The sequence below is a fragment of the Saimiri boliviensis genome, chromosome 14, assembly GCF_048565385.1.
Source record: "Saimiri boliviensis isolate mSaiBol1 chromosome 14, mSaiBol1.pri, whole genome shotgun sequence".
In the NCBI taxonomy this organism is placed as follows: Eukaryota; Metazoa; Chordata; class Mammalia; order Primates; family Cebidae; genus Saimiri; species Saimiri boliviensis.
In genome coordinates this window covers 29,044,397-29,071,206 of record NC_133462.1, presented here as the reverse complement: position 1 = coordinate 29,071,206, position 26,810 = coordinate 29,044,397, and the positions used below count along the sequence as shown (strand labels likewise).

Below are 26,810 nucleotides of genomic sequence, written 5' to 3'. Positions count from 1 at the left end.
AAATTAGCTGGGCGTAGTAGCACGTGCCTGTAATTCCAGATACTCAGGAAGCTGAGGCAGGAGAATCGCTTGAACCTGGGAGGCGAGGTTGCAATGAGCCAAGATTGTGCTCTTCCTCGTAAGAAGAGCGAAACTCCATCTCAAAAAAAAAAGGCCGGGTACGGTTGCTCATGCCTGTAACCCCAGCACTTTGGGAGGCCAAAGAGGGCGGATCATGAAGTCAGGAGTTTGAGACCAGCCTGACCAATATAGTGAAAACCCATCTCTACTAAAAATACAAAAATTAGGCCGGGCACAGTGGCTCACACTTATATTCCCAGCACTTTGAGAGGCCGAGGTGGACAGATCACAAGGTCAAGGTACAGAGACCAGCCTGCCCAACATGGTGAAACCCTGTCTCTACTAAAAATGCAAAAATTAGCTGGGCGTGGTGGTGGATGCCTGTAGTCCCAGCTACTCAGGAGGCTGAGACAGGAGAATCGCTTGAACACAGGAGGCAGAGGTTGCAGTGAGCCAAGATCTCACCACTGCACTCCAGCCTGGTGACAGAGTGAGACTCCATCTCAAAACACACACACAAACAATCAAACAAAAAATTAGCTGGGTGTGGTGGCATGTGCCTGTAGTCCCAGGTACTCAGGAGGCTGAGGCAGAAAAATCGCTTGAACCTGTAAGGCGCAGGTTGCAATGAGCCAAGATCGTTGCCACTGCACTCCAGGCTGGGTGACAGAGTGAGACTCTGTCTCAAAAAACTAACAAGTCTGGGTGTGGTGGCTCATGCCTGTAATCCAAGCACTTTGGAGGCCAAGGCGGGCAGATCAACTGAGGTCGGGAGTTCAAGACCAGCCAGCCCAACATGGTGAAATCCCGTCTTTATATAAAAAAAACAAAACAAAACAGAACCCAAAAAACAATTGGTTTTTTTTTTTTTTTTTTGAGATGGAGTTTCACTCTTGTTACCCAGGCTGGAGTGCAATGGCGTGATCTCGGCTCACCGCAACTTCCGCCTCCTGGGTTCAGGCAATTCTCCTGCCTCGGCCCAAAAAACAATTGTTGAACTGAATATAAGAATTCTAGTCGGCCGGACGCGGTGGCTCAAGCCTGTAATCCCAGCACTTTGGGAGGCCGAGGCGGGTGGATCACGAGGTCAAGAGATCGAGACCATCCTGGTCAACATGGTGAAACCCCGTCTCTACTAAAAATACAAAAAATTAGCTGGGCATGGTGGTGCGTGCCTGTAATCCCAGCTACTCAGGAGGCTGAGGCAGGAGAATTGCCTGAACCCAGGAGGCGGAGGTTGCGGTGAGCCGAGATCACGCCATTGCACTCCAGCCTGGGTAACAAGAGGGAAACTCCGTCTCAAAAAAAAAAAAAAAAAAAAGAATTCTAGTCATCATTGACTTCTATCTTTTTCATTTTTTTGAGACAGGGTGTCCCTCTATTATCCAGCCTGGAGTACAGTGGTACAATCCTGGCTTACTGCAGCCTCAAATTCCTGGTGTCAGGCAATTCTTTTGCCTCAGCCTCCAAGCACCTGGGACTACAGATGTGCACCACCACACCCAGTTAATTGTTTTTGTATTTTTTTTTAGAAACAAGATCTCACTGTTTCCCAGGCTGGCCTTGAACTCTTGGGTTGAAGGAATCCTCCAGCCTCTGCCTCCCGGTCATTGACTTTCCAATGAATGACGGCAGCAGAACCTGGGAGTGATATTATCAGATGTCTATTGCGGGCTTACTGTGTACCAAGCCTGGTTGTAAGCATTTTTGCCTGTATGAGTTCATAAGGTTAAGCCACTTGCCCAAGGCCATCCAGCTAGGATGTGTCATAGCTGGAATGAAAACTCAGATACGTGTAATTCCAGGGCTCTGAAACAGTCTCTCATGTGCTCAAGAACTTGTGTGTTTATCTTCTAAGCTCTCCACAGTCTTCAGAGGTAGAGGCTGTGATTACACAGACTTGCAATTAACAAACAGAGACCCAGAGAAGTTACACGTATAATTCATAACATACACACTGTATAGAATCTCAATCACTAATAATTACTTGCAAGTATTAATTTTATTTTTTGAAACCTAATGACATGTTTCTCAAAAGCAAACATTTATGAAGCAATTATTTTTATTTTATTTTATTTTATTTTATTTTGAGACGGAGTTTCGCTCTTGTTCCCCAGGCTGGAGTGCAATGGCGCGATCTCAGCTCACCGCAACCTCCGCCTCCTGGGCTCAGGCAATTCTCCTGCCTCAGCCTCCTGAGTAGCTGGGATTACAGGCACGCGCCACCATGCCCAGCTAGTTTTTTGTATTTTTAGTAGAGACGGGGTTTCACCATGTTGACCAGGATGGTCTCGATCTCTCGACCTTGTGATCCACCCGCCTCGGCCTCCCAAAGTGCTGGGATTACAGGCTTGAGCCACCGCGCCCGGCTTATTTTTATTTTTTAAAATTTTTATTTATTTATTTTTTTTTTGAGATGGAGTTTCGCTCTTGTTACCCAGGCTGGAGTGCAATGGCGCAATCTCGGCTCACCGCAACCTCCACCTCCTGGGTTCAGGCAATTCTCCTGCCTCAGCCTCCTGAGTAGCTGGGATTACAGGCACGAACCACCATGCCCAGCTAATTTTTTTGTATTTTTAGTAGAGACGGGGTTTCACCATGCTGACCAGGATGGTCTTGATCTCTCGACCTCGTGATCCACCCGCCTCAGCCTCCCAGTCTCGTCTCAAACTGCCTGCCTTGGCCTCCCAAAGTGCTGGGATTACAGGCGTGAACCATTGCACCCAGCTTCATGATTTGTATTTATTTGCAGAATGAGTCTCTCTATCTCCAAGGCTGGAGTGCAGTGGCTTGATCACAGCTCACTGCATCCTCAAACTCCTGGGTTTAAGTGATCCTCCCACTTACATGGTGACATTACAGGCGTCAGCCAGGGCGCTGGCGAGATCCTTTTTTTTTTTTTGAGATAGAGTCTGCCTCTGTCACCCTGGCCTGGAGTGCAGTGGCACGAGAATCGCTGTAACCCGGGAGGTAGAGGTTGCAGTGAGCCGAGATTATGCCACTAAACTCCAGTGGGGCAACAGAGCGAGACTATGCCTCTAAAACAACCCCGAAAAACAGGCCGGGCGCGGTGGTTCACACCTGTAATCCCAGCACTTTGGGAGGCTTAGGCGGGTGGATCACCTCACGTCAGGAGTTCGAGACCAGCGTGGCCAACATGGTGAAACCCCTGTCTCTACTAAAAATACAAAAATTAGCTGGGTATGGTGGTGCGCGCCTGTAATCCGAGGCAGGAGAATCGTTTGAACCCAGGAGGCGGAGGTTGCAGTGAGCCAAGATCGCGCCACTGCACTTCAACTTGGGCAAAGAGCAAAACTTCATCTTAAAAACAAACAAACCAAACGAACAAACAAACAAAAATCATTAAGATCATGAAAGACCTGGAGAACTTGACACAAATGGTGGATTGGGTAAGAGGCTATGGAGACATGACTAAACGTTGCATTTGGAAATGCAAATGGAAATGCTTTTTCTTTTTTTCTTTTACTTTTTTAGAGACGGGGTTTCTCCATGTTAGTCAGGCTGGTCTTGAACTCCCAACCTCAGGTGATCCGCCCACCTCGGCCTCCAAAGTGCTGGGATTACAGGCGTGAGCTACCGCGCCCGGCCGGAAACCCTTTTTCTTTTTTTTTTTTTTTTTGAGACGGAGTTTCGCTCTTGTTACCCAGGCTGGAGTGCAATGGCGCGATCTCGGCTCACCGCAACCTCCGCCTCCTGGGTTCAGGCAATTCTCCTGCCTCAGCCTCCTGAGTAGCTGGGATTACAGGCACACGCCACCATGCCCAGCTAATTTTTAGTATTTTTGGTAGAGACGGGGTTTCACCATGTTGACCAGGATGGTCTCGATCTCTTGACCTCGTGATCCACCCGTCTCGGCCTCCCAAAGTGCTGGGATTACAGGCTTGAGCCACGGCGCCCGGCCCGGAAACCCTTTTTCTTACGGAATTTCGCTCTTGTCTCTTAGGCTGAAGAGCCGTAGAATGACCTCAGCTCATTGCTGATTCCCTGCCTGGAAAGCAGAACACCCAGGTCTGGTTTGGCCCCAGACCACGGCAGCATTTACGATCCTGGTGAGTGTTGCCGCTCCGGGACCTCACTCACACAGTCTACAACATGGGACTCTTCTTTCAGCGTTCCCTCTTCCGGGCTGCTTGGAAGCCAGGGTTTCGGAAAATACGCAGGCGCAAGCCGAACTGTTTGATTGGCTATCCATTGTGACCACCCGCGAGCCGAAGCTGCGTCTAAGCCCCGCCCCTTCCTGTCGTGACTCCAAGCACGCAAGGGGTTCCAGGGTACGTCGCCGCCACGGGCGCTCGCACCATCGGTGCGTGGTGACGTTGCGCCGGCGCGGGCGCCATCCCGGAAGCGCGAGCGAGGCCGCCAGATGTGCAGGTGCCGCCGCTACCGACGCCGGGGCCGAGTTTGGGGTCGGGCTGGGGACTTCAGGGCCGCGGGGAACCGGGCCGGGTCGGGCGCGGCCCCCGGGCTGCGGTGGGGTGGGGTGCGCCGCTGGCCACATCTGGTCACTCCTGCTGCGCACAGGCCTCAGTTTCCCCGTCTGCGCAATGGATACACATCTGGCGTCGCAGGCTGGATCTGGATCCGGATCAGATGTATAAGAATAGGAAGTGGGGCCGCCTGTGTTCTGGGTGTGCCGGGTAACCTGGAGCTGGGCGTTGCCCGGTTTATGCCTCAGTTGCCCTGCATTGTAGGTGACGGGGCGTGAGGGGATATTGGAGCTCCTCCCCACTTGGGGTTTTTCAGAGCTTGGATGGCGGAGTTAAATTATGTTAAATAATCTGGATAGAACCGTGGTGCTGCTTTGCCTCTCCGTGTGAGTTTTGGCAACTGTTCCCACCCTTGTGAGCCTCAGTTTCCCTCGGAGATGATTGCGTCTGCTTCGTAACGGTGATTGAGGATTAAATGAAGTGCTCTACAAGTGTTTGCCCATAATATATTCTTTTTTTTTTTTTTTTTTTTTTGAGACGGAGTTTCGCTCTTGTTACCCAGGCTGGAGTGCAATGGCGCGATCTCGGCTCACCGCAACCTCCGCCTCCTGGGTTCAGGCAATTCTCCTGCCTCAGCCTCCTGAGTAGCTGGGATTACAGGCACGCGCCGCCATGCCCAGCTAATTTTTTTGTATTTTTAGTAGAGACGGGGTTTCACCATGTTGACCAGGATGGTCTCGATCTCTTGACCTCGTGATCCACCCGCCTCGGCCTCCCAAAGTGCTGGGATTACAGGCTTGAGCCACCGCGCCCGGCTTGCCCATAATATATTCTTAGAAGCCCCTGGGATGCTCTTTAAATGTTGACTTCTGGGCCCTGTCCCGGTACTCCTTCACACTCCTCTTGGAGAAAGAAATAGCCTGTTCTGAGCGCTGCTCGTCACCGTGGGTTTCAATTCTCACGGATAGCACTGTGAGATCTTCATTCCACCCTTTTCTCATTTTATGGTTGAAAAAACGATTCAGAAGGGTGAAGTGGCTCTCCCAAGGTCAAACAGCCTACATTTCTTCAATAAATCTACATTTGGAGTTGGGATCGGAGCCCTTGCTGGGTCAATTTCACTATGTGGGCCAGACTAGCAGTAATCAGGGAAGGCTTCTTGGGAGAGGAAACTGCAGGGGAACAAGAGGGAGGTGCTATAAATCAGTCCTCACATCTGGGAGTCAGAGACAGGAAAGAGTCCTGTTTTGAAGTAGGAGTGTATCCCAGAAGGTCCCAATAACTGTCCCGCTAGCTATAGTCCTCTCCAGGTGTCTTTTTTTTTTTTTTTTGAGACAGAGTCTTGCTCTGTCGCCAGGTGCCAGGCTGTAGTGCAGTGGCGCGATCTTGGCTGACTGCAACCTCCGCCTCCTGGGTTCAAGCAATTCTCCTGCCTCAGCCTCCCGAGTAGCTGGGATTACAGGCACACGCCACCACGCCCAGCTAATTTTTGTATATTTAGTAGAGACAGGGTTTCACCATGTTGGCCAGGATGGTCTCAATCTCTTGACCTCATGATCCGCCCACCTTGGCCTCCCAAAGTACTGGGATTACAGGCGTGAGCTACTGCTCTCTACCTTTTTTTTTTTTTAAATTGAGATGGAGTCTCCCTTTGTTGCCCAGGCTGGAATGCAGTGACTTGATCTCGGCACACTGCAACCTCTGTTTCCAGAGTTCAAGCGATTCTCCTGCCTCAGCTTCCTGAGTTGCTGGGACTATAGGTGCCTGCCATCATGCCTGGATAATTTTTGTATTTTTAGTAGAGATGGGAGTTTTACCATGTTGGCCAGGCTGGTCTTGAACTCCTGACCTCAGGTGCTCTGCGAGCCTCAGCCTCCCAAAGTGCTGGGATTACAGGCGTGAGCACCCAGTCCAGGTATCCTTTTTATAGAAGAGCATGGTTCTTTGGGAATGTGGGAACTGTGGGTGTCTCTGCCTGGCATGTCATAGGAGTTCAATAACCATTGTAATACCCTTGGCGTCCATGATATTTTGGAAAAAAGTATTCATTGCTAACATTTGTCAATGAGCAATTTCCTAGGAAAAAAAAATCCTTCAGAGGTTGTGCAGAAATCAGCTGCTGTAAGAAGCAACTGTCCTGTCACTGCTAGATATTGTGCACCTGTTAAGATTCACACCTTTGTGAGACCTCTGGGCTGTGGACATTTGTTGTGATTTAGGTTCACTGGCTGCGTTGTGACAGTGCTCCAGGTCCTCAGTGTCCCTGAGCCTCCATTTCTCCATAAATAAGGATAACAGTTAGTATGTATGAGCTTGATGCTTTGTTTAGCACAAAGTAAGTGCTTAATAAATGGGAGAGTAGATTAAGTGAGCTCTGAAACCCTTTATTTTTTGGGGGAATCGAATCTCACTCTGTTGCCCAGGCTGGAGTGCAGTGGTGCGGTCTCGGCTCACTGCAACCTCTGCCTCCTGGGTTCAAGTGATTTCCCTGCCTCAACCTCCTGAGCAGCTAGGATTACAGGCGCCTGCCAGGACACCTGGCTAATTTTTGTATTTTTAGTAGAGAAGGGGTTTCACCACGTTGGCCAAGCTGGTCTCGAATGCCTGACCTTGCCTCAACCTCCCAAAGTGCTGGGATTACAGGCGTTAGCTACTGTGCCTGGCCAACTCTTTTTTTTTTTTGAGACCGAGTCTCGCACTGGCCTAGGCTGGAGTGCAGTGGCGCAGTCTCGGATCACTGCAACCTCTGCCTACTAGGTTCAAGCAATTCTCCTCCCTCAGTCTCAGCTCCTCTCCTCTGCCCTCAGCCTCTCCTCTCATGCTTTAGCCTACCCGAGTAACTGGGATTACAGGTGCCCACCACCATGCCCGGCTATTTTTTATTTTTATTTTATTTTATTTTATTTTATTTTTGAGATGGAGTTTCGCACTTGTTACCAAGGCTGGAGTGCAATGGCGCGATCTCGGCTCACCGCAATCCCCGCCTCCTGGGTTCAGGCAATTCACCTGCCTCAGCCTCCCGAGTAGCTGGGATTACAGGCACGAACCACCATGCCCAGCTAATTTTTTGTATTTTTAGTAGAGACGGGGTTTCACCTTGTTGACCAGGATGGTCTCGATCTCTTGACGTCGTGATCCACTCGCCTTGGCCTCCCAAAGTGCTGGGATTACAGGCGTGATGAGCCACTGCGCCCAGCTATTTTTTATTTTTTGAGATAGAGTCTTGCTCTGTCACCAGGCTGGAATGCAGTGGCACAGCCTCGGCTCACTGCAGCCTCTGACTCCCTGGTTCAAGCGATTCTGCCTCAGCCTCCAAAGTAGCTGGGATTACAGGCACGTGCCGCCACACCCAGCTAATTTTTGTATTTTTAGTAGAGACAAGGTTTCACCATATTGGCCAGGATGATCTTGATCTCTTGATCTCGTGCTCCACCCGCCTCGGCCTCCCAAACTATTGGGATTACAGGTGTGAGCCGCCATGCCTGGCGACACCTGGATAATTTTTTTTTTTTGTATTTTTAGTAGATAACGGGGTTTCACCATGTTGGCCAGGCTGTTTTGAACTCCTTACCTCAAGCAGTCCACCAGCGTCAGCCTCCCAAAGTGCTGGGATTACAGGCATGAGCCACTGTGCGTGGCCTCTGAAAGCCTTTCTGAGCCAGTAGAAGTAGGTCTCTTTGTTCCTTGGCTATTCAAGTGTGAGCCTCAGAGGCAAGCTACATCAAGAGCCTGGATTCTTCCCGAACTCCCTAGGAGGGTCAGTGCTGTAGCCCCTCCTACCCTGCTTGCTCCTGGAAGCCCCTGCCTGCCATTACAGTCATCTGTGTGCCTGCGAAACTGGGAATCACACAACCATCTGGGTTGCTGGGGCCCACAGCTTGGCTATGAATGCCTGCAATTCTTGGCTTTAATTCGCTAATAAAAGTGTCATGTCAGAGCTGTTTGAAAAGTTCTGTTGGCCTTCCCCACAACCAGATTCTGGCAGTGCCTTGCTGTGAGCCAGACTCCAGGTCAGACTCTGGTGACGGACATGGCTCTGCTCTTTTGGAACTTATGTTGTTGTCGGGGGTGACAAGCAAAGGGGTCACCTGATCCTAGGATAATTTCACGAAGAGGTGAACCAGTGAAGCAGTTAAAACTGGCTGGGTACAGAGGCTCATGCCTGTAATCCCAGCACTTTGGAAGGCCGAGGCAAGAGGGTCGTGTGAGCCTAGGAATTTAAGACCAGCCTAGGCAACATAGTGAGACCTTGTCTCTTAACAAACAAAAACAAAGTAAAGTAGGCTGGGCGCAGTGGCTCGGCACTTTGGGAGGCAAAGGTGGGTGGATCACCTGAGGTCAGGAGTTCAAGACCAGACTGGCCAACATGGTGAAACCCTGTCTCTACTAAAAATACAAAAATTAGCCAGGCATGGTGGTGGGCGTCCGTAGTCCTAGCTACTCGGGAGGGTGAGGCAGGAGAATTGCTTGAACCTGGGAGGCAGAGGTTGCAGTGAGCTGAGATCGGGCCATTGCACTCCAGTCTGGGTGACAAGAGCAAAACTCCATCTCAAAAACCAAACCAAGGCTGGGCGCGGTGGCTCATGCCTGTAATCCTAGCACTTTGGGAGGCCAAGGTGGGTGGATCACCTGAGATCAGGAGTTCAAGAAAGACCAGCCTGGCCAACATGGAGAAACCCCACCGTTTTTATATATATATAAAAAAAACCAAGATAAAGTAATAAGAGAAGTGGTAAGAGTGACTGGAATTAGGATAGTCCTCAAAGACTTCTTGGGAGAGGAGACACTGGAGGTGATGATTTGCCGAGGCAGCCACACACGTTCAGCTTTGAGGACGGCAGGTGTAAAGCAGGGTTGAGAGGAAGCTGGTTCTGTGCAGGTGAAAGGTGCCTGTGGCCTTGGGCTCATGGAAGTGGGAGGTGATGGGATTCTAATGTGTTTGGGTGACGTTTCCAAATACAACCTCTCTTAGTTTGCCCAATACCTCCACATTCCTGGGGTGGCAAACTTAAAGTTCAGGTGGCATGACAGAGCCAGGGTCACACGTCCATGCTGTAGGATACCACGTGTAGGTTAGATCCCAGCCCATAAGGGTCCCGGCCTGGCTTCTTGGTCCCACCTCCCCGGTGACGGGTGCAGACCATGCTTTGCTTGCACGTTTCAGGCAGCGGAGGAGGAGGAAGAGATGGACCTCCCGGAATCGGCCTCAAGGGTCTTCTGCGGCCGCATCCTGAGCATGGTGAACACCGATGATGTCAACGCCATCATCCTGGCCCAGAAGAACATGTGAGTGGTGGCCGGGGGACCTGCGCGTGGGAAGGAATCCGCAGGCTCGCCAACATTCTTGTCTTGCCTGCCCCTACCCGGGGCCCACGCTGGTGATAAAACGAAGGAAATGAGCAAGTCTGCGGCTGGCTCCAAAGTAAATTCCTTCCCGGCCTGGAGGCGAGGCCTTGGCACAGGAAGCAGGGCTTTGGGGAGGTTTTGCAGCTGCGGATGGCTGGGCGGGGGCCGCAGAGGCTCCTGTCCTAAGGCCTAGGGTAGGGATAGTTGAGGGACCAGGGGGCCATATGTGGGGTTTTTTGTTTGTTTTTTTTTTTGTTTTTTTATTTGAGACAAGAGTTTCGCACTTGTTGCCCAGGCTGGAGTGAAGTGGCGCCATCTTGGCTTCCTGCAAACTCCACCTCCCAGGGTCAAGCGATTCTCCTGCCCCAGCCTCCTGAGTAGCTGGGATTACAGGCATGTATCATCACGCCCAGCTAATTTTTGTATTTTTAGTAGAGACGGGGTTTCATCGTGTTGGCCAGGCTGGTCTTGAACTCCTAACCTCAAGTGATCCACCTGCCTCGGCCGTCCAAAGTGCCGGGATTCCAGGCGTGAGCCACCACGCCCGGCCTTTACGTGGGTTTTAAGGAGCTGGTGTGCCGACTTCCTGCTGAAGGAGTGGTCTGCCAGAGCCCACGCTGTGTTTGCGCAATGCCCACGTGTCTTGGAGGGGATATAAAGGGCTCTTGTCCTCACTGGGGTTTGGTACTGTGGCCGCTGAAACCTTGCCCTAATTCAGGCCTGCCCTGTGGGGAAGAAAGGCTGATACCAAGTCCGTCCAACCCTTGGCCGGTCCAACCCTTTGAATGCAGCCCAACACAAATTTCTAAACTTTCTTAAAACATGATGAGATTTTTTGTGATTTTTTTTTTTTCTCTTTCTTTCTTAAACAATCTTTTATTTATTTATTATTTTGAGATGGAGCCTCACTCTTGTTGCCCAGCCTGGAGTACAATGGTGCAGTCTCAGTTCACTGCAACCTCCGCCTCCCAGATTCAAGCCACTCTCCTGCCTCAGCCTCCCAAGTAGCTGGGATTACAGGCATGCGCCACCACACCCAGCTGATTTTTTGTATTTAGTAGAGATGGGGGTTTCACCATATTGGTTAGGCTGGTCTCGAACTCCTGACCTCAGGTGATCCGCCTGCCTCGGCCTCCCAAAGTGCTGGGATTACAGGCGTGAGCCACTGCACCCGGCCTTCTTTTTCTTTCTTAGCTCATAAGCTGTCTACTGTTAGTGTATTTTATGTGGGACCCAAAACAATTCTTCCAACATGGGCCAGGGAAATGAAAACTGGATGCCACTGGGCTGATGCAGTCTTGGGGCGGAAGCATAGCCTCCCACAGCTCCGTTTTTGTCTCTGAGGCACAGGCTCTTCCCAGCCTCTATGACACAGCACACACCTGATTTCCCTACCTTTTCTCTGAGGCCAGAGCAGCTGGCTCTTTGAGGCTCCACAGTATCTGTCTCTCTCCTGGTTTCTTTCTTTTCTTTTTTTTTAAACAGACTCTCACTCTGTTGCCCAGACTGGAGTACAGTGGTGCAATCTCTGCTCACTGCGACGTCCGCCTCCTGGGTTCAGGTGATTCTCCTGCCTCAGCCTCCCGAGTGGCGGGGGTTACAGGCACCTGCCACCATGCCTGGCTGATTTTATTTTTAGTAGAGATGGGGTTTCACCATGTTGGCTAGACCTCAAGTGATTTGCCTGCCTTGACCTCCCAAAGTGCTGGTCTCCTGTTTCCTTCTTTTTTTTTTTTTTTTTTTTTTTTTTTTTTTTTTTTTGAGACAGAGTCTCACTGTTGCCCAGGCTGTAGTGCAGTGGCATGATCTTGGCTTACTGCAATCTCTGCCTCCTGGGTTCAAGCAGTTCTCCCACCTCAGTCCCCCGAGCAGCTGGGACTATAGGTGGGGGCATGCGCCACCACGCCCAGCCAATGTTTTTGTATTTTTAGTAGAGATGGAGTTTCACTACGTTGGCCAGGATGGTTTCGATCTCCTGACCTTGTGATCCGTTCGCCTCGGCCTTCCCAAGTGTTGGGATTACAGGCGTGAGCCACTGAGCCCAGTCTCCTGTTTCTTTAGGTCAGATTCAGACCTGGCTCTGGGGAACTTCCAGACTGAGGGGAGACAAAGCCAGAGACAGACCTTCCTGTCCCTGTGGTGTCAGGGATGGGCCAGAGGAACAACCTGGGGCTAGTGGAGTTAAAGAGAATATGACTAGCCGGGCGCGGTGGCTCATGCCTGTAATCCCAGCACTTTGGGAGGCCGAGGCGGGTGGATCACAAGGTCAAGAGATCGAGACCGTCCTGGTCAACATGGTGAAACCCCATCTCTACTAAAAATACAAAAAATTAGCTGGGCATGGTGGCACGTCCCTGTAATCCCAGCTACTCAGGAGGCTGAGGCAGGAGAATTGCCTGAACCCAGGAGGCGGAGGTTGTGGTGAGCCGAGATCGCGCCATTGCACTCCAGCCTGGGTAACAAGAGCGAAACTCCATCTCAAAAAAAAAGTAGACAAAGCTACATGAGAAGGACACACCTGAGTAGAGTTTTGAAGGTTGAATAGGAGTTCACTAAGTGGCTCAACAAGTAGGTAGAACTCTGCAGGATAAGCGAACAGCCCATGCGAAGGTTGTGAAGCAGGCAAGGGTTTGGCATGAACAGTCAGTTGGGCGAGGTCGGGCAGGGCCCTGAAGCTGGGCAGAGGAGCTCATGCCCTCTCTCCACCCTCAGGCTGGACCGCTTTGAGAAGACCAATGAGATGCTGCTGAACTTTAATAACCTGTCCAGCGCCCGCCTACAGCAGATGAGTGAGCGCTTCCTGCACCACACAAGGACCCTGGTAGAGATGAAACGGGACCTGGACAGCATCTTCCGCCGGATCAGGTGGGTGCTCAGCCCCACTCCGGGGCCCCAGCTGACCTCTGCCTCCATCTACCCATCTGAGCCTCAGTTTCCTTCATATACCAGGGTAAAGGGGAGATTTCTGTTTGTTTTACAAGGCTTCATAGCACACTTAAGTGTCTGGAACCGTTCCAGCCCTGGGATAAAATCCTGAAGTAAGTTTATTGATTGATTAATTGATTGAGACAGAGTTTTGATCTGTGGACCCAGCTGGAGTACAGTGGCATGATCTCAGCTCACTGCAACCTCTGCCTCCTGGGTTCAAGTGATTCTTGTGCCTCAGCCTCCTGAGTAGCTGGAATTACAGGTGTGCCCCACCATGCTCTGCTAATTTTTCTTTTTTTTTTTTTTTTTGAGATAGAATCTTGCTCTGTCGCCCAGGCTGGAGTGCTCTGTCGCCCAGGCTTGAGCACAATCTCAGCTCACTGCAACCTTCACCTCCCGGGTTCAAGCACTTCTCCTGCTTCAGCCTCCCAAGTAGCTGGGACTACAGGCACATGCCGCCACCATGCCCAGCTGATTTTTTGTATTTTTAGTAGAGATAAGTTTCACCGTGTTGCCCAGGCTGGTCTTGAACTTCTGATCTCAGGCAATCCACCTGCCTTGGCCTCCCAAAGTGTGTGAGCCACCGCACCCGGCCTGTTTTTTTTTTTTTTTTTTTTTTTGAGACGGAGTTTCGCTCTTGTTACCCACGCTGGAGTGCAGTGGCGCAATCTCGGCTCACCGCAACCTCCGCCTCCTGAGTTCAGGCAATTCTCCTGCCTCAGCCTCCTGGGCACGCACCACCATGCCCAGCTAATTTTTGTATTTTCAGTAGAGATGGGGTTTCACCATGTTGACCAGGATGGTCTCGATCTCTTGACCTCGTGATCCACCCGCCTCGGCCTCCCAAAGTGCTGGGATTACAGGCTTGAGCCACCGCGCCCGGCTAGCCTGTATTTTTTTTTAATAGAGAAAGGGTTTTACCATGTTGGCCAGGCTCATTTCGAATTTCTGGCCTCAGGTGATCCATCCGCCTTGCTCTCCCAGTGTTGGGATTACAGGTGTAAGCTATCATGCCTGGACTAATTTTTGTATTTTTTAGTAGAGACAGGGTTTCACCATGTCGGCCAGGCTCATCTGTAACTCCTGGCCTCAGGTGATCTATCTACCTCGACCTCCCAAAGTGCTGAGATTAGAGGTGTGAGCCATTATGCCCAACCTCAAAGTTTATTTAGTTTTCAAAAATGTAACATAGTGCTAGACACATAATGAAAAGGCAAGAATGGCTGGGCACACTGGCTTACGCCTGTAATCCCAGCACTTGGGAGGCCAAGGTGGGCGATCACGAGGTCAGGAGTTTGAGACCAGCCTGACCAACATAGTGAAACCCTGTATCTACTAAAAATACAAACATTAGCTGGGCCGGGTGGTGCACACCTGTAATCCCAGCTACTCGGGAGGCTGAGGCAGGAGAATTGCTTGAACGTGGGAGGCAGAGGTTGCAGTGAGCTGAGATTGCACCACTGCACTCCAGCCTGGGCAGCAGAGGGGGTCTCCGGCTCAAAAAAAAGAAAAGCTATCTGAGTAGCAGAGGCCGCATATAAAAAGAGGCCTTGCAGGGGCAGCCCCCAGTCAGTGCCTACGCTCAGAGCACCCAGACTCTAACTTGTTGGGGGCTGGGGCTGGAGGCCAGCTGGTGGGCGACTGCCAGGGCCGTGTCTGCTGGGCCAAGCACCAGAGAGAGTGAAGATGTGAGGTGATGAACAGTGTGGGGGTTCTCACTCCCGACTCCCCTTGCCCTCAGCCGGCAGCAGGGGCTCTTGGCCAGCACCAGGCCCAGTCTGCTCAGCAGGTTAAGCCCGTGTGCCTTCTCTCCCCTGCAGGACACTGAAAGGGAAACTGGCCCGGCAGCACCCAGAGGCCTTCAGCCGTAAGTGTCGCCAGGGCTCCTGCACCCGAGCACATCGCGCCCTCCACCCAGGGCGAGCTTCTGGAAGGCCACCTTGGGGGCTGATACTGAGACCAGGCTGTAATTAGCAGTGAGCCTGGGGAGACCTGGGGCGGGGGTGGGAGCAGGGGCAGGGGTGCTGGGCTGGTCCTCTCAGCAGCTTGCAGAGCGGGTGCTAGGACCGGGGTCTGTGCCCTGTGGGGAAGCTGCGTGGGGGCCTGTGGATAAGTAGCATGACAGTCCTTGTCCCTGTGGGCACTGTGAGCCCCTATGAGCCTGCCATGAGGTAAGGGCTGTGAGTATCCCATTTCATGGAGAGGGAAACTGAGGCCCAGAGGGGCAGGACTCGAGTTCCTGTCTGTCTGGCTAGAGAGCTCACATGTTCTCTGGTGTACCATTCCATGTTGCCACCACCTTAACGGGCTCTGCAGGCTGAGCCTTGGTTTGCTCATCTGTTGAAAAGGCCAACAGCTCTCCATCCCAGGGTCTCCAGCAGCAGCTTACAGAGCAGGGAGCCGGGCTGAGGGGAGGTCAGAACCCGGCCCGGGTAGCACAGTGAGCCAGGCTCGCCCTCAGGGTTCCTATAGGCCCATCCCCAGAGCCTGTGTCCCTTCCTCGCCTCACCTTGAAGGCTCTTTCCTGCCTGGGCTTCAGTTCCCTCCTCTGTAAAATGGGCTAAGTTGGCAGGACGCGGTGGGTCACACCTGTAATTTCATCACTTTGGGAGGCCGAGGCAGGGGGATCACCTGAGGTTGGGAATTTGAGACCAGCCTGACCAACATGGGGAAACCTTGTCTCTATTAAAAATACAAAATTAGCCAGGCATGGTGGCACACGCCTGGAATCAATCACAGCTACTCGGGAGGCTGAGGCAGGAGAATTGCTTGAATGTGGGAGGTGGAGGTTGCGGTGAGCTAAGATGGCGCCACTGCACTGCAGCCTGGGCAACAAGAGAGAAACTGCCTCCTCCCCCGCCAAAAAAAATGGGCCATGGCATACCCCCATGGGGTTGGGGAGCCATCAGGGGTCACACGGACAGTAAGTCGTATGTCACAGTGCTTGGCAAGGTGACAGAACCAACTCTGGGCCTCCTTCCCCCAGACATCCCGGAGGCATCCTTCCTGGAGGATGAGGATGAAGACCCCATCCCACCTAGCACCACGACCACCATCGCCACCTCAGAGCAGAGCACAGGCTCCTGTGACACCAGCCCTGACACCGTCTCACCCTCCCTGAGCCCCGGCTTCGAGGACCTGTCCCATGTCCGGCCTGGTTCCCCAGCCATCAATGGGCGCAGCCAGACAGATGAGGAGGAGATGGGCGAGTAGCCCTGCTGCCTGGTGCCTTGAGGGTCTCAGACAGCGGCATACAAGGTGGCAGCAGGTGACCCTGCCTCGTTCTGTCACCCAGGGTGCCTTTGCTGCCCCATTCTGTCACCCAGGGCTCCCAGGGGGACAGGGCTCTCTCGAAGGGTGTGAATTGCTGAGGGGGGGTCTTTCATTCTGGCTCTTTGCTTCCTCAGAACACATCTCCTCTGCAAGACCCCTCTGCCATGCCAGGGCACGCCCATCCCAGCAGGAGCTTTGGGGCTGGGCACGGGAATTTTTCCAGAGCTGAGCCTCACGTCTGCTCTGAATAATGCTTAAAAAGGTTCCCAGAGACCGGAGCCAGATGTCTCCCACCTCTGGTCAGGACCTCCCTGAGGCACACAAGCACGGTCTCGTGTGAGCTCACCCCCGCTCACCCCTGCACCCGCTAATTCTGCTTTTCCTGCCCCTTCCTCTGTAAAAGTAGCAAATACTTTCTCCTCGGTATCTCTAGAGGTTTCTGAGATAGGTAGAAGGCTCAAGACGAAGGCTGGCGGGCTGTCCATTCAGCCCTGAGCATGCTGAGGCCTGTTTCTCGGAGCAGAGGTGTGGAACCTGAGGGCCCAGCAAGCCTCTCTGAGGGCCTCCATGGAGCAAACGGACCCACTTGGAAAAGAATTTAATGGGATATTTTTGTACCCGATGTTTACAGATGCTGATGGGAAGTTACCAATAAAAAGACACCATTACTAAAAAGGGAAACGTACCCCTGGCGGTGGCTTCCACCATCCTTAGACCAAGCAACCCAGAGGGTGGGCAAGGGCTGGATGTCGGGCTGGGAGCCCTGCTGGAGGGAGGTGCAGACAGTCAGTCACCACAGAGCTAGAAAGATGTGGCCCTTTCTTGGAACCCCTCTGGTGGGAGCTGTCACAGCCCAAGTTCCCGTCAGCAGCTAGGTCTTCCCGCATGCGGCCCCCAGTGCTGACGGCACTACTGTTCCCACTCTCCTTTCATAATTCCTCCTCCAGATCTCAGCACTCCTCCCGATCAGGAAGCCACACAGGGTCCCATTCTCCATCAGACACACTCCCAGGGTTACCTCATCTTCTGAGCACTTAGAAATTAAGTTGTTTTGGCCGGGCATGGTGGTGCATGCCTGTAATTCCAGCACATCGAGGCGGAGGCGGGCGGATCACCTGAGGTCAGGAGTTCGAGACCAGCCTGCCCAACATGGTGAAACCCTGACTCTACTAAAAATACAAAAACTAGCTGGGTGTGGTGGCACACACCTGTAATCCAGAGGCTGAGGCAGGAGAATCACTTGAACCTGGGAGGCAGAGGTTGCAGTGAGCTGAGATCGCATCATTGCACTACAGCCTGGGCAATGAGAGTGAAACTCCGTCTCAGGAAAAAAAAAAAAATGTTCTATAAAGTCATCTTCTCAGACATTGGAAGGTATACTTTTGCCTGGTATGGTAGTGCCTGCAAACATTCAAGGAAATAAACAGGTACCCCTGCCAAGCCTACAGGTAACTTCTCATTGCTCCCCATCTTCTCTGTACTCAGCCTTCTCTTTTTTTTGATACAGCATCTCCCTTTGTTACCCAGGCTGGATTGCAGTGGCCCGATCATGGCTCACTGCAGCCTCAAACCCTGTGTTCAGGCATTCCTCCCACCTCTCAAGTAGCTGGGACTACAGGGGTGCTCTACCACACCTGGATAAATTTTAAAAACAGGTTTTTTTTTTTTTTTTTTTTTTTTTTTTGTAGAGACAGGGTCTCGCTATGTTTTCCAGGCTGGTCTTGAATTCCTGGTCTCAAGTAATCCTCCCTTCTTGACCTCCCAAAGTGGTGGGATTACAAGTGTGAGCCACTGAACTTGCCCTGGCACTTTTTTTTTTTTTTTTTTTTTTTTAGACGGAGTCTCACTCTATTGCCCAGGCTGGAGTGCAGTGGTGCGATCTCAGCTCACTGTAACCTTCACCTCCTGGGTTCAAGCTATTCTCTTGCCTCAGCCTCCCCAGTAGCTGGGAACCACAGGCGCACGCCACCACACCCAGCTAATTTTTCTATTTTTAGTAGAGACGAGGTTTCACCATATTGGCCAGGCTGGTCTTGGACTCCTGACAGGTGATCCACCCGCCTCGGCATCCTAAAGTTTTGGGATTACAGGCGTGAGCCACCGCACCCAGGCCGCGCCGTCACTTTTTAACCACCCACAAATCTGGATCCTACATGGAAAAGATACCCTCAGTCCCACATGGCACCTTTTGCCAGGCACCACCACCTTTCCTGGCGAATGCGGTTGTTCCCGTCTGCTCTCCCTGCTGCTGTTCTGAAATCCATCGTACACAGCGGCGGAGAGCTTTCTAATAACCGATTCCGGGTGTTGGGTCCCTTCCCAGCCCCAACTCCTGCGTCCTAGACCCGCAGCCCTCTGCCTAATGCCTTTGCTTTAGCAGAAAACATTCTCCTCTACTCCGTTCAAGTATTCGCTGAGGGCCTGCCAACCGCCAGTGTTTGTCAGTGTCTCAGAGGCAGCGGGCACAAACATCTGGAGAGGTGCGATAGTCTCCTCACGTGACTCGGCGGGCGGGGCCGACACCCAAAAGCGTGCGGGAGATGCTCACCCACGTGCGCTGCAGCTTCGTTTGCCAGCATCCAAGATGGCGGCAGGGCGGGACCCGAAGCGCGGCGCGGATTGTGACGTAGGCGCCCGGCGTGCTCCGCGCGCAGGCGCTTTCGGCGGCGATTCGGCCGTTTCCGGTTCCGCCGTCCTCTTTTTCTTCAGCGAGGCGGACGAGTTGGTGGCTGGCGGCGGTCGTGGGGAGTTCACGCCGGGCTGAGGTCGGGTGGTGGGGCCGCAGGAGGCTGCAGGGGGCTGGGCGGCAGAAGAGGCGGCCTTGAGGCGGCTCATAGAGGCCAGTCTCGGCGGGGTGGCCGGGCAGGGCGCTCGAGGCCCCGGCTCCGAGCCCAGGCCGGGGCCCAGGGGGCGAGCGCCGCTTTGGCGAGGAGCCTGCCGGCTCTGCCTGCCTGAGTGACCCCACGAGGCCTCGGGCGGGGACGGGTCCTCGGGACCAGTCCGTGTTAATGAGAGGGGGTTTTTGAGCTTGTAGCGTTAACTCTTACAGTCACTGCGTCAATTCCTTTAGAAATAGTAAATTTCTCTAGCCGAGTTTTCGTAGCTGGCTCCATTACGACGTCTGTAAGGAGGGGATGGTGGTAGCGTCTGTCTTTTAGACTCTCTGTTTTTTCAGATGGGGTTCGCTCTGTCGCCCAGGCTCGAGTGTGATTGCGGCTCACTGCAGCCTCCACCTCCCGGGCTCAAGCGATTCTCCTGCCTCAGCCTCCCGAGTAGCTGGGATTATAGGCGCGCGCCACCACACCCAGCTGTTTTTTGTGTGTTTTTAGTAGATACTGGGTTTCACCATGGTGGCCAGGCTGGTCTCGAACTCCTGAACTCAAATGATGCGTCTGCCTCGGCCTCCCAAAGTGCTTGGATTACAGGCGTAAGCCACCATGCCTGGCGGATTCTTTTCTTTCTTTCTTTCTTTTTTTTTTTTTTTTGAGACGGAGTTTCCCTCTTGTTACCCAGGCTGGAGTGCAATGGCGCGATCTTGGCTCACCGCAACCTCTGCCTCCTGGGTTCAGGCCATTCTCCTGCCTCAGCCCCCTGAGTAGCTGGGATTACAGGCACGCACCACCATGCCCAGCTAATTTTTTGTATTTTTAGTAGAGACGGGGTTTCACCATGTTGACCAGGATGGTCTCGATCTCTTGACCTCGTGATCCACCCGCCTCGGCCTCCCAAAGTGCTGGGATTACAGGCTTGAGCCACCGCGCCCGGCTGCTTTCTTTTTTTTTTTTAAATTCAACTTTTGGGCCCGGTGTGGTGGCTCTTGCCTGTAATCCCAGCATTTTGGGAGGGCGATGCAGGTGGATCACCTGAGGTTGGGAGTTCGAGACTTGCTTGACTAACATGGTGAAACACCGTCTCTACTAAAAATATAAAAGTAGCTGGGCGTGGTGGCGCATGCCTGTAATCCCAGCTCCTCGGGAGGCTGAGGCAGGAGAATCACTGGAGGCCGGGAGGCAGCCGCCGCGGTGAGCTGAGATCGCACTACTGCACTTAAGCCTGGGCAACCAGAACAAAACTCCACCTCAAAAAAAAAAAAAAGTCAACTTTTATATGTAAACAGTGGTTGGCACGTGGTTGGTAGATATAAGGGATGTTTGTGTTCTGGAGTAAAGGCAAGAAGTGGGGTCTGGGGAGGAAACAGAGTCCTGGGTGCCTCAGCTTGCAGTTAGAGGGGAGAGGGGATGCGACAGGAAGGCAGGTGTGTTGTAGTGGTTGGCTTCCCATCCAGGATGGCAGCAGGATCCCTCAGTGAAGGAGACCGGGACCTTGCTATGTTGGAGAGGATGGGACCGGGCTCAGAGAAGATGTATCTGATGGTGCCAAAGGGAACTTATTCCATCTGGTGATAATGACGAGTCCTTCCCCTTGCTAAGCCTAAGGAGAATAACCAATCTGTGTTCCTGGAGAGCACCCATGCAGTCAGTAGGATGGGGGACGTGTGGCCTTTAGTTCCAGGACATGTTTAGGCTGCAGGCCAGGGTGTGTGGGAAGCCTAATGGGGCCAGGCTTGGAGGAGTGGAAGGAAGACAGGTACTGGGGCAGGACCAGTGTGGGTGAGTGCAGGCACAGGGATAGCAGCTGGGGTGTAGGTACCTGAGCTTGCATCACCCAGGCATGCATTGTTCATCTGTCTATCCTGCCTCCCTTCAGCAGACGCAGAGATGCAGATCTTTGTGAAGACCCTCACGGGCAAGACCATCACCCTTGAGGTCGAGCCCAGTGACACCATCGAGAATGTCAAAGCCAAAATTCAAGACAAGGAGGGTGAGTAGGACTGGGTGTGGGGCCTCTGGCTATGGACTGGTAGTAGTTCTCTGCTCAGGGGAGTCCCTTCTGTGCGGGTTGGTGCTTGCTTTAGACGGACTCAGTTTTGCCGTTGCTTCTCCATGTGATCTGAAGAATGTTATCTCTACCTCAGTTTGCATTTTGAGAGACTGGGGGTAATGCTGGAGCTTCCCTGCATGGGGACACTGCCAGTAATGTGCTCCACAGAGCCTCTAAGTGAGCCTCTCCCCCCTTCAGGTATCCCACCTGACCAGCAGCGTCTGATATTTGCCGGCAAACAGCTGGAGGATGGCCGCACGCTCTCAGACTACAACATCCAGAAAGGTACCAGGGTTGGGGTTGCTGAGCAGGGACCCGAGATCCTCAGGTCCTAGGAAAGGAGCATTGATGGCCTAAATCGGGCTGGGGAAGCAGTTCAGATGACTTGTGTTTTGTTTAAAACAATGGGGCTGGGTGCAGTGGCCCACGCCTGTGATCCCAGCACTTTGGGAGGGTGAGGTGGGTGGATCACCTGAGGTCAGGATTTTAAGACAAGACTGGCCAACATGGTAAAACCGTGTCTCTATTAAAAATACAAAACTCAGGCCAGGCGTGGTGGCTCACGCCTGTAATCCCAGCACTTTGGGTCGGCAAGGCGGGTGGATCACGAGGTCAAAAGATTGAGACCATCCTGGTCAACATGGTGAAACCCTGTCTCTACTAAAAATACAAAAATTAGCTGGGCATGGTGGCGTGTGCCTGTAATCCCAGCTACTCAGGAGGCTGAGGCAGTAGGAATTGCCTGAACCCAGGAGGCGGAGGTTGTGGTGAGCCGAGATCGCGCCATTGAACCCCAGCCTGGGTAACAAGTGAAACTCCGTCTCAAAAAAAACTCGGCCTGGCATGGTGGCTCACGCCTGTAATCCCAGCACTTTGGGAGGCCGAGGTGGATGGATCATGAGGTTGAGAGATCTAGACCATCCTGGCCAACATGGTGAAAAAAAAGTACACAAATTAGGTGGGCGTGGTGGCATGTGCCTGTAATTCCAGCTACTCCAGGGGCTGAGGCCAGATAATTGTTCGAACTCAGGAGACTGAGGTTGCAGTGAGCTGAGAATGCACCACTGCATTCTTGCCTGGTGACAGAGTGAGATCCATTTAAAAAAAAAAAAAATACAAAAATTAGCCGGGTGTGGTGGAGTGCTCCTGTAACCCCAGCTACTTGGGAGGCTGAGGCCTGAGAGTTACTTGAATGTAGGAGGCAGAGGTTGCAGAGTGAGATTACAGAGTGAGATTACAGAGATTACAGAGTGAGACTCTGTCTCCAAAAAAAAAAAAAATTGAAAAATTTTTATCACTGCAATAAATAAATCACTGTCACTTGTAGAGATGGGGTTTCACCATCTTGACCAGTTTGGACTTGAACTCCTGACCTTATGATCCACCCACCTCAGTCTCCCAAAAGTGTCTTTTTTTTTTTTTTTTTTTTTTTGGAGACAGAGTTTCGCTGTTGTTACCCAGGCTGGAGTGCAATGGCACGATCTCGGCTTACCACAACCTCTGCCTCAGCCTCCCGAGTAGCTGGGATTACAGGCACACACCACTACGCCCAGCTAATCTTTGTATTTTTAGTAGAGATGAGGTTTCACCTTGTTGACCAGGATGGTTTCGATCTCTTGACCTCGTGATCCACCCGCCTCTGATCCACCCACTTCCCAAAGTGCTGGGATTACAGGCGTGAGCCACTGCACCCGGCCTTTTTTTTTTTTTTTTTTTTTTTTTTAAAGGCAGTCTCACTCTTACCCAGGCTGGAGTGCAGTGGCATGATCTCGGTTCACTGCAGCCTCTGCCTCCTGGTTCAAGTGATTGTTCTGTCAGCCTCCCAAGTAGCTGGTACTACAGGAGTCTGACCCCATGCCTGGTTAATTTTTTTTTGAGTAGAGATTTGGTTTCACCATGTTGGCCAGGCTGGTCTCAAACTCCTGACCTCACAATCCACCTGCCTCAGTCTCCAAAAGTGCTGGGATTACAGGCGTGAGCTACTGTGCCTGGCCTAGACTTCAGTTTTTTGCCTTACCTGCACCACTTAGAAATTGGCTTCCATGATACAAAACCCAGATGGACGCCTCAGTTGGCATGTGTCAGTCTCAGACTCGCCCAGGGCTTGTGGTCAGTGCTGGGATGGAGGTTCTGTGGGGCAGGCCTGATTGGGACAGTGTATCTTACACAGAACACTCTGGGGACCTTGACTTGGTGTCCCCGTCGTACTTGAGAAAAGCCCCAGACTATCGTAGGGCCCTGGAGGCCTGCCCTGTGACTGAGGAGCCAAGGCTGGGCTCAGTCGGGCAGTCACCGTCCCTCCGGCTGTCTCCTACAGAGTCCACCCTGCACCTGGTGCTGCGCCTTCGAGGTGGCATTATTGAGCCTTCCCTCCGCCAGCTTGCCCAGAAATACAACTGCGACAAGATGATCTGCCGCAAGTATGTGTGCTTCAGTACCTGGGGGCTGGGGGGCTGCCGGGCCGGGGTGGGCCTCACCTGCCACTCCTGTTCCCGCGTAGGTGCTATGCTCGCCTGCACCCCCGTGCTGTCAACTGCCGCAAGAAGAAGTGTGGCCACACTAACAACCTGCGCCCCAAGAAGAAGGTCAAATAAGCCTCTTCCTTCCTGGAAGGGCAGCGTCCTGCCCAGGCCCCATGGCCCTGGAGCTTCAATAAAGTGTCCCTTAGGTTGACTGGAGCAGCAACTGGTGTCCTCATGGCTGGTCTGTCCAGGGAGGTGGCTGGAGAGTGGACATCTCCCTTAGGGACTCTAATCAGCACCCCATTCCGTGCCACCCATGGGGTCCTCTGTCCTGGGTTCTGTCGCACTGGCAGTGGGCCTTGCTTGTGCTCCTGACTCTGGATTTGTCATCTGTAAAATTGGAGTACAAACCTCAGTCCTGTGATTGGTGGGACTGAGGTTTTTACTGATGGATCCCAGTTTTATCATAGCTGGGATCCGTCAGGCACTTTGAGATGATGTCCTTCAGGCCTAGGCCCTGAAGAGTCTAGGTGTGGGGAGACAGAAAGTACACCCAATGACATAGAATGCTGGCTCTCACTTTTTTTTTTTTTTTGGGGGGGGAGACAGAGTTTCGCTCTTGTTACCCAGGCTGGGGTGCAATGGTGTGATCTCGGCTCACCGCAATCTCCGCCTCCTGGGTTCAGGCAATTGTCCTGCCTCAGCCTCCTGAGTAGCTGGGATTACAGGCACGCGCCACCATGCTCAGCTAATGTTTTGTATTTTTAGTAGAGACGGGGTTTCACCATGTTGACCAGGATGGTCTCGATCTCTTGACCTCATGATCCACCTGCCTCAGCTTCCCAGAGTGCTGGGATTACAGGCTTGAGCCACCGTGCCCGGCTGGGGCTTGATCTCTTGAGCTCGTGATCCACCCGCCTTGGCCTCCCAAAGTGCTGGGATTACAGGTGTGAGCCACCACGCCCGGCCTCAAATACTTTTATAGAAATGGGGTCTCACTGTGTTGTCCAGGCTAGTCTTGAATTCCTGGCCTCAAGCCATCCTCCCACCACAGTCCCTCAAAGTGTTGGGATCACAGGCAAGAATTACCATGCCCAACCCAGTTCCCAGTTTTGAACCTGAATCTAGGACATCAATCTTGGTCTGCAGTCAGATGGTCTGCCCGAGCGGTAACCTCTATGACACCACTCTTGAGAAGGGCAATCCTTGGTGTTTTTCCCTTAAAGTCACCCAGGCTGGAGTGCAGTGCTGTGGTCATGGCTCACTATCCTGGAACTCAAGCTATCCTCTATTTTTTTTTTTTTTTTTTTTTTTTGAGACGGAGTTTTGCTCTTGTTACTCAGGCTGGAGTGCAATGGCGCGATCTCGGCTCACCGCAACCTCCGCCTCCTGGGTTCAGGCAATTCTCCTGCCTCAGCCTCCTGAGTAGCTGGGATTACAGGCATGCACCACCATGCCCAGCTAATTTTTGTATTTTTAGTAGAGACGGGGTTTCACCATGTTGACCAGATGGTCTCGATCTCTCGACCTCGTGATCCATCCGCCTCGGCCTCCCAAAGTGCTGGGATTACAGGCGTGAGCCACCGCGCCCGGACCGCTATCCTCTATCTTGCCTCCCAAGTAACTAGGACACAGGTGTGTACAACCATGCCTGGGTGAATGCTTTGGTGTGTGTTTTTGAGACAGTCTCACTTTGTTGTCCAGGCTGGAGTTCAGTGGCTTGATCTCAGCTCATTGCAACCTCTGCCTCCTTGGTTCAAGTGATTCTCCTGCAATCAGTCTCCTGAGTAGCTGGGACTACAGGTGCATGCCCCCAATTCCAGCTAATTTTTGGAGATGGAGTTTTGCCATGTTGGCCAGACTGGTCTTGAACTCCTGACCTCAGGTGATCCACCTGCCTCAGGCTTCCAAAGTGTTGAGATTACAGTTGTGAGTCACTGGTCTTGGCCTTAAGTACCCTTTTTTTTTTTCTTTAAGGGAGGGAGAGGGGAGCTTTTTTTTTTTTTTTTTTTTTTTTTTAAAATAAGAGACAGTATCTTACTATGTTCCCCAGCAGGATGGTTTTGGACTAGGCTCAAGTGGTCCTGCCTCGGCTTCCCAAAGTGCTGGGATTATAAGGGGGTCCACCTTACTGGGCCCCTGTTTAGTTTTGATGAAGGTTCAATGTCGGTGAGCCAGTGCATGGCCAGTGGTGTATCCAAACAGCCTAGTCCCTTCACCTGATAGGCTGGTGTCTGTCGCCCGTACCTGAGCTGGTCCCTCTTCACTAGGTCATCCTACCACCATCTTCCTTCTCTCCCTGAAGAAGCTTTCCAAAGTTCAAACTAGGCGTGTCCCTCCAGCAGAAAGCTCCAAGGCCTTGTATATACTTGATGTCGTGCTGGCCCCTACTGTGCCCTAGGCTCAGAGCTACTACACAAGACACCCAATTCAACTTTGGGCCATTGACATGGTCCCTGTCGCTGAATCGTGTCTTCACTCCTGTGATTTTCTGAAGAACCAAAGAATCTGTTAATGTCAGTGGAGTTCAGCGGTGGCACTTTTTTTGAGGCAGTCTCACTGTGGCTGCGGCTGGAGTGCAGTGGCTCGGTCATAGCTCGTTGCCGCCCCCCACCCCCTGGGCTCAAGCAATCCTCCCACCTCAGCCTCTGGAGTAGCTGGGACTATAGGCGAGAGCCACCACGCCGGGGTAATCTTATGTAGAGATAGGGCCTCCTTCGGTTGCCAGGCTTACTTCACTTTTTTTTTTGATGAGGTTTCACCATGATGCCTAGGCTGGTCTTGAACTTGTGACCTCACGTGATCCACCCACCTCGGCCTCCCAATGTGTTAGGATTACAGGCGTGAGCCACCACGCCCGGCCTTTTCTTTTTTTGAGATGGAGTCAGCTGCCACACAGGCTGGAGTAGTGTCGTGATCTCGGCTCACTGCAACCTCTGCCTCCCGGGTTCAAGTGATTCTCCTGCCTCAGCCTTCCAAGTAGCTGGCATTACAGACGTCCGTCGTGATGCCCAGTTAATTTGTGTATTTTTAGTAGAGATGGGGTTTTGCCATGTTGGCCAGGCTGGTCTCGAACTCCCGACCTCCGGAGATCCACCTGCCTAGGCCTCTCAAAGTGCTGGGATAACAGGCGTGAGCCACCGCGCCCAGCCCTACTTTACTCTTTTGAACGTCAAAACCCAGGCTCAATGCTTGTTTCACGTGGAAGTCCGTGTTGAGATACATACATAGAAACGAACTCAAGGCTGACTTACGTGCTGAATTCAGAACTGCACATTCAAGGAAAAACAGGATCAGGCGGGTGCTGGACAGGAACTAGAAGGGTGGGTGAAGGATGGGGGGCTTGCTTGGGCGGCCCGCGGTCTTGGCTCCGCTTTCTTCCCCGGGGTCTCGGGGTTGGCCGGCCGCAGGG

The 26,810-nt window shown here is 52.5% G+C and overlaps 2 protein-coding genes across 3 annotated transcripts; both read left to right on the top strand.

Moving 5' to 3' along the window:
• Positions 1-4,328: 4,328 nt before the first annotated feature.
• On the top strand, positions 4,329-16,730 carry KXD1 (KxDL motif containing 1). The gene is made up of 5 exons (XM_003942287.3): positions 4,329-4,452; positions 9,673-9,794; positions 12,567-12,719; positions 14,603-14,649; positions 15,769-16,730. Exons 2-5 carry the CDS (start codon positions 9,694-9,696, stop codon positions 15,993-15,995), a joined length of 528 nt encoding a protein of 175 aa, XP_003942336.1. The 5' UTR covers positions 4,329-4,452; positions 9,673-9,693; the 3' UTR covers positions 15,996-16,730.
• A 1,979-nt stretch (positions 16,731-18,709) lies between these two features.
• On the top strand, positions 18,710-23,621 carry UBA52 (ubiquitin A-52 residue ribosomal protein fusion product 1). 2 transcript variants are annotated; one of them, XM_039466832.2, is made up of 5 exons: positions 18,710-18,820; positions 20,766-20,876; positions 21,135-21,221; positions 23,254-23,356; positions 23,437-23,621. In XM_039466832.2, the coding sequence occupies exons 2-5, from the start codon at positions 20,774-20,776 to the stop codon at positions 23,528-23,530; spliced, it is 387 nt and encodes a 128-aa protein (XP_039322766.1). In that variant the 5' UTR covers positions 18,710-18,820; positions 20,766-20,773; the 3' UTR covers positions 23,531-23,621. The 2 variants fall into 2 exon arrangements, with proteins under 2 accessions (XP_039322766.1, XP_010328456.1); XM_010330154.3 differs by having other exon boundaries at positions 20,763-20,876.
• The last annotated feature ends 3,189 nt before the right edge of the window (positions 23,622-26,810 follow it).

Coding starts and splice junctions, on each gene's coding strand:
- KXD1 (XM_003942287.3), top strand. CDS start 9,694: ATGGACCTCCCGGAATCGGCCTCAAGGGTCTTCTGCGGCCGCATCCTG. Junction 9,795..12,566: donor ATCCTGGCCCAGAAGAACAT/GTGAGTGGTGGC, acceptor CTCCACCCTCAG/GCTGGACCGCTTTGAGAAGA. Junction 12,720..14,602: donor AGCATCTTCCGCCGGATCAG/GTGGGTGCTCAG, acceptor TCTCCCCTGCAG/GACACTGAAAGGGAAACTGG.
- UBA52 (XM_039466832.2), top strand. CDS start 20,774: ATGCAGATCTTTGTGAAGACCCTCACGGGCAAGACCATCACCCTTGAG. Junction 20,877..21,134: donor CAAAATTCAAGACAAGGAGG/GTGAGTAGGACT, acceptor TCCCCCCTTCAG/GTATCCCACCTGACCAGCAG. Junction 23,357..23,436: donor GACAAGATGATCTGCCGCAA/GTATGTGTGCTT, acceptor GTTCCCGCGTAG/GTGCTATGCTCGCCTGCACC.